Source organism: Alexandromys fortis, unplaced genomic scaffold (assembly GCF_014885135.2).
Source record: "Alexandromys fortis isolate MF-2015 unplaced genomic scaffold, M_Fortis_MF-2015_v1.1 scaffold_104, whole genome shotgun sequence".
In the NCBI taxonomy this organism is placed as follows: Eukaryota; Metazoa; Chordata; class Mammalia; order Rodentia; family Cricetidae; genus Alexandromys; species Alexandromys fortis.
Window position 1 is genome coordinate 5,931,553 of NW_026068000.1, and position 6,736 is coordinate 5,938,288.

Consider the following 6,736-nt stretch of genomic DNA (forward strand, 5'->3'; position numbering starts at 1 on the left):
TTTTTTGCAATCACACGAGGCTTTAATTGATGAGATGAGACGGGAACCAGTGCACTGGGGCCGAGACTCATAACCCATGCAGGGGAAGAGTTTGACCTTTTAAAATTATTTTTTCCTTTTTTGCAATATTTTCTTTTTTGGAGAGAGGGTGTCTTTGGGTAGTCCTGGCCGTCTTGCAATTCATAACATAGATCAGGCTGGCCTTGAACTCACAGAGATCCGTCTGCCTCTACCTCCCGAGTGCTGCGATCAAAAGGGTGCAGTATTTTCTTCCAAGAGGAAAAACCAACCCATATTCTATTTCTATGCTGAGTACACAAAACTTCACTACTTGTGCAGTAGTAGTGATGAACCAAATGAAAAATATGGAAACAACTTAAAATCTAAAAATAAACAAAACTGGAGTGGTGGGGGATTGCTCAGTTCTTAGTGCTTACCACAGGAGCATGATAGCATGATGCCCGTGATCAATCCCCCCTCCATTTTAAAAGCCTTGTAATTCCAGCGTGTGATATAATGGGAAAGGCATGGTTTGGAGACCCTGTTTCAAAAATCAAAGTGGATCTGGGCTTGAGAGCTCGCTCAGTGGTTAAGAGCACTTGTTCTTGTGAAGGACCTGGTTTGATTCCCAGCACCCACATGGGGGCTTACCACTTCCTCAGGCACCAGGCATGCATCTGGTGCACAGACATATACGTAAGTAGACATCATATGAATAATGTTGACTGAGGTTTCTGTCTGCTCAGTTCCCCAGCTGTTTAGTCCCAGAGAAAATCACATAGATGTCTCCATAAGTTATAAACTGATTAGCACATTTAGCTCAGGCTTATTATTATCTCTTGTAACATATATTAACCCATTATTCTTACCTATGTTAGCCACATGGCTCAGTACCTTTTTCAGCGGGGCAGGTCACATCCTGCTTCTTTGGTGTCTGGACTGACAGTCCCCGCTCCTGTTTGCCATCATTTCCCTCTAGGACACTGAAAATTCACCATGGTGTCAGGAGGGTAGGCTGAGTGCCGAGGCTTCTGGGCCACAGGCTGGCCTATGTTGTTCTGACCTTCCCAAAGGTAGGGTCTAGCTATGAGGGATCTCCAGGGCCTCCTTCTGCCTAGTGCCCAAACAGCAAGTCTGGGTACAGTATACAGCCACATATCAGTCGGGAGAACCACTGGGGTGGGTCATCATCATGTGCTGAGTTGTGACTTGTTCAGGTTGTTGTATGTTACATGCGTGTGCATGTTTGTACATGAATATATGTGTGTGATCTATAAAAAGAATATAGAATTTTGTACATAGATAACATATTGGCATAAAATGCTTGATAATGCCATATGTAAACATCTCCTGAAAGTCATGTATGGTGGCATAGAAAACCCTGTAATACCAACTTGTCAGAAGGCTGAGGCACAAGAATTGCAGGTTCAAAGTCAGCTTGGCATGGTTGTGAGATTCTGTCTCATGATAAAAGTAAAAGCAGGGGTGGAGCCCTTGCTTAGCATGTGTGGGTCAGGCCCCATTACTGAAACAAAAAATGAAATAAAAATTTTTCCAGGTGAAGATGACAGCATCTGTACTGAACGCCACCGTTGTACAAAATGCCTTTGACCTCTTTTACCTGTCATCCGGTGTAACAAATGGTTAGCAGCGAAGGTGCCCAGGGCTGTGTTGTTGTCTGTATACAATGGCCAGAACAGAGACTAGAGACAGAGCAGAGCAGAGGCTTGTGCTTTGGAGAGAATTGTTAAGACGAAGCCTGCAGCCAGGAGAGTTCTGAAAATTCCTCTGATTGGCTGTGGATTTTGTCCTTGCTGTTTGTTTGTTTTTGTTTTTCTAGATGGGGTTTCTCTGTGTAGCCCTGGCTGTCTCGGAACTCACTCTGTAGACCAGGCTGGCCTCGGATTTGGGAGATCCGCCTACCTCTGCCTATCAAGTGCTGGGATTAAGGACTTGTGCCACCACTGCTCAGCTGTGATGGGGTTTTGTAAGAGAACGTTTTAAACAATAGTTAGTAGAAATTAGACAGAATAATATAATCGAGTCTCTATGTTTCCCAGTTCAGTGGCTCTAGCTTACAGATCCACCCACTGCTTTACTCCTGGATGACTGTGAAGCCAATCCCAGCTCTGTGGTTCCTCACCTGTATTTCAGGATTATAAGAGGTTTTTCTTAAAAAACTTTTTATCTGGGAAATAAAGATTAAAGTTTTAATTTTTTATTGATAATATTTTTATTAAGCTAAATACTATGCATATATATCTCATATACATACACACATATATCTCATATATACATGAACCCATATATACAAATATAACTTAATGTATGTAAGAATATGCATTTCATTACTCATATTTTTCTGATCTACTTGAGAATAAGTTGTATAGCCATAACCCTGTTCTTAAATGCTTTGTATGTCTCCTAATGTCAGCCACCCCTGACATAAGCAGTGATATTAGAAGCCCAGCATCCATTTGATGCTTTTATTTGCCCGTTTGTGTTTTGTAACAGTTTCCCCTCCAGAGTAACATGTGTCTTGCATATCCTTTAATCTTGGTCAGTTCTTCAACCGTTTTCTGTATTTTTTTTACTTGCCTTCCCATTAAAAGTTTTTAAAACTACAATTATTTATTGTGATGTGTGTGTGTGTTGTGCACACATGTGATTGTACCGAAGCGTGTGGGATGTGTGTGTGTGTTGTGCACACATGTGATTGTACCGAAGCGTGTGGGATGTGTGGAAGTCAAAGGACAACTTGCTGGGGTTAGTTCTTTCCTTCCACCATGAGTGGCCATCAGGTCTGGTGACAAGTGCTTCTGCCTTCTCAGCCAGCCTGGTCTCCGCATTTGTGATGATCATTTCCTCATGGCTCAGTTCAAAGCCACAGACTCGACACTGTGTCCTGAAGGCACATGATGGATATGCCCTATTATTAGAGATCTTGAGATCAGTTTTTAGTAGCGGTGGGTAAGACATAATGTACTTTCCATGCGCATTCATTTAGTAGTTGACATGGTTGTGATCTGATCTCCCAGTTTGCCTCTTTCGTGTCTGGGGGGATCTGTGATGAACAGGAACACTTTTGGGGTAAGCCAACTCTAGTTTTCAGGTACTCTGTGAATACTGGGCTGTAGGGACAAGCCAGCTGAGTCACAGAGGAGGAAGTGCCCAGCTGTCAGCAGAGCATATGACTGTGAGGTACAGATAGCGGGACTCTCAGGTGGTCTGAGCACCTGGGTGGTCTCAGAGATTCCAGTGGATGTGTGTGTCCTCCCCCGCCCTACACTCTCTGAGACATGCTTTGATGTTGAAAGCTGACCTTGCCTGTTTTATCTGCCTGTTCACAGTGCCCTCTTCCTCGTGGCTGCTGCAGGGTGCCTTCCCTTCCAGGACGCACAGGTAAGTCCAGTGAACTCACGGCACTGTCAAAGCCTTTGTAGCTCACATCGGATGTGCACTGTTCTCTGCCTTTCTTTCAGAACCACAATAGCCTGGGCCCTGCAAAGACGGTCAGAAGCTACCAGGCTGGCCACCTTCTCCAGGCCTTCAACAGTGGCTGTAGGCAGCATGCCATCTGACCAGCCTCGGGAACCTGTGATCCCTCACCCGAGTCACCCCAGCTTTGGGATATCAATCAAAGTTGTTTTTCTTCCTTCCTCTGCAGAGTAGTTTTCACTGGCATCCTGGGCCCAGGCTGTTTATCTTAGGAGGCCCTTAGAGACGCATTTCAGCCCTAGTGATCATCTCATTGCTAGATTTTTCTTTCTTACCTTCCCCCCCCCCCCTTTCTTCCCTGGCATTATCAAGACTCTACCAATGGTCAGACACTGAGCTGGGCTCCAAGGATACGTACATTAGTGTGTTTCAGCAGACACTGGAGGCTGTTTAGAGCAAAGGAGAGGGAAACAGGCCACGGCAACAGATCATCACGACATTGGGGAGACATTAAGGCTGGGAAGAACCTAAGAGGCTCAGGGGCCCTAGCAGTAACAAACATTTATGGGGACTTGCCTTATGGTGGGCTCTGTGGCAATGATTTATATACTTTGTCTTATTTTGGAGTTCACAGCATGGGCTCAGGAGATGGCTCATTGGGTAAATACTTGAGGGCCAGAGTTTGGATTTCCAGTGCCCAAGTTAAAAATGAAAAATGAAGCTGCGTGTGGGGGCATAAGCCCAGTGCAGAATCCCAGGGGCTTTTAGCCAGTCAGTGAGCTTCAGGTTTAGTGCGAGACCCTGTTTCAAAAATAAAAAATGCACCTGTTGTCTGTCTCTGGCCTCCACCTGTGCACCTATAAGCTTGTATATCTGCACACATATACATGTGCGCACATATACATGTACACACACACACACACACAATCTTGACAATTTTGAAAAGGTAGGGACTTTTTAATCTCTATTTTCTAATCAAAGAGTGTGCTCCAAATAAGCTAGTAAATGTGTATTTTAGAATTTTATCCAGAGCTTTGTGACATTGGAGCAAGCCTCTTCTTACCAGGTTTAAATATGGAAGAATGAGGGGTGAAAGCAGGGCAGCTCGGGGCGGGGCATGGCTATTCTGGGATTTACTTTACGTCAGACTATTGGTGTGTGTGCTCTGTTCTAATCCCTACCTCCTGCAGAGCGAGAGATAGAAGCAGAACAAGGAAACTGTGGAGTGTTTGATGATGTCAAGTCTTACAGAAAAAAACAGAAAAGGAAGAGTCAGTGTTGAAGTGGGGTAGTGAGAAACTGCTCCCCTACCATGTGGAATGTCTGGGTTCTATTCCCCAGCATTGCCAAAGTAAATTCATACAGAGAAAGGAAGGAGTTCCCTTGGCTGTGTTGAACGGGAAACAGTCACGCTTGGGAAAATGCAGGGTGTCTTTGTTTTTTGGGTTGGGAGACTGTAGATGTGACTGAAGATATGTTTGCCATGTCACTGGAGTTTTTGAGAGCTCCTTCATGGTCTCCAGATGATACTTGGGAAATCAGGGTTTCCTTTTGAGGTTCTTAGTCTTACTAATAAAAAAGAAGAGTGAACTCAAACAGAAACTGGAGGACAATTTCATTAGAGTTTAAAATAGCACCATCCCAAATGAGCAAGCTCTAAATCTCAGCGCCTGCAGAGAACCCTGGAGAGAAGTGGGGTGGGGGTGGGGGTGGGAGGTGAGAGGGACCTGGCTGGTGTGGAGGTCAGCCACAGGGTGGCAGGCAGCCACCATGGTTGAGGAGGAGTGGAGCACTGAAGAAAGAATCAGAAAACCCAAGTGTCAGAAAAAGCATATGTAGGTTCTGGCCAGTATCTGGCGAAAGAGAAAAAAGGACAAAATTACATCTGTCTTAGTTAGGGTTTCTATTGTTGTGAAGAGAACCATGACCACGGCAACTCTTATAAAGGAAAACATTGAACTGGGGTGGCTTACAGTTCAGAGGTTCAGTCCATTATCATCATGGTGGGACATGGCGGAGTGCAGGCAGACATGGTGCAGGCAACAGCAAATGATCTCTGACATTAGGAGTAGTTTGGGCATGGGAGAACTCAAGGCCCACCCCCAGAGTGACACACTTCCTCCTACAAGGTCACACAACTGCAACCAAGCCACACTTCCTATTAATGCCACTCCCAGTGAGTTTATAGGGCCAATTACATTCAAACTAGCACAGCATCTTTCTGAGTTAGAAAGGTGGAAGACAGCTGAACCCCATTGCAGCCACTAGGGACTGTGCTGGGAAGTAAAGAATAAGTCTTTAAAAGAATCATTATTCCATTTGTCAGTTTAGCATGTTTTAAGGTGAGCCAGCTTTCCTAGAGTGGTCCTGCATTTCTCTGGGTAGTTCCCTGCCAGGTCGTGGACCCACCCAACCAGATTACCTCTTAAGGGAAGAGACAATGGCTTGTCTCCATCTAGAGGGATTTCATTTTTTACCAGGACAGTCGTACAGGTGTTTGGACGTCACGGATTTACATTCTAACACATTGGTGGGGGACAGAGGGGACGGGGAGAACCCAGGAAGATGTTTGGGGAGATGAGCTGATTCTAGGTCCGGAAAAGAGGCTCCGGAGCCTTAGGCTCGCTCTTCACTTGGCTCCTGCCTGCTGTACAAAATTCTGTTTGTCTATAACATAGCTTTTCCTTTTCTTTTTAATTCTGTGGTACAGTTTGATGCAGATGGATATTCTTGGGCTGTCGTTCACTTATTTTGTGTAGGTAAGTTTTCAAAAGTGTTTATTTAAGTGGTTGAGGACTGTTATTAAGCTCTTACTGTGTAGCCACTTTTTAAGTGACCCTACACAATAGGGAAATTATTTAAGATATTAAGGTTAAAGTTAAATGGAAATTTTCTAGATTTTTCTTTTTCTACCTTGGACTTCTCAGGTATTTCTGTTTCCAACATAATTTCTCTTTTGTGTCAAACTCTCCTTGGTTTGGGTTTTACTTGTAATGTTAGTTGTTCTTCCGTAAAAATGGCAGACTTAGTGTATACGAGGGGACTCAGTAAAGAAACTACTGATGTGACCGCCCTATTAGGGACAAGCTTTTTATTGTGGGTAAAAGAGAAACTATTCAGAGGCATCTGGAAGGGGCCACAGCAGAGAGAAGGAAAGCAGCAGGTTGGACGTGGCCAGGACTAGGGAATCGGGGGAGCAGAGAGAAGGGTAGAGCTATGGAGAGAAAGAACATAGCAGAGAGAGAGAGAGCAAGAGGGAGAGAGAGAGAGAGGGAGAGAGAGAGAGAGAGGGAGGGAG

The 6,736-nt window shown here is 44.7% G+C and overlaps 1 protein-coding gene across 1 annotated transcript in view; it reads left to right on the forward strand.

Annotated features, from left to right (window-relative positions):
• Nucleotides 1–6,736, forward strand: part of Tmem241 (transmembrane protein 241) — a 134,740-nt gene that overhangs the window by 42,193 nt on the left and 85,811 nt on the right. The window contains exons 8-9 of the mRNA XM_050160723.1: nucleotides 3,351–3,402; nucleotides 6,149–6,197. Of these exons, the coding sequence (XP_050016680.1) occupies nucleotides 3,351–3,402; nucleotides 6,149–6,197 (101 nt within the window). The remainder of the gene's footprint in view (nucleotides 1–3,350; nucleotides 3,403–6,148; nucleotides 6,198–6,736) is intronic.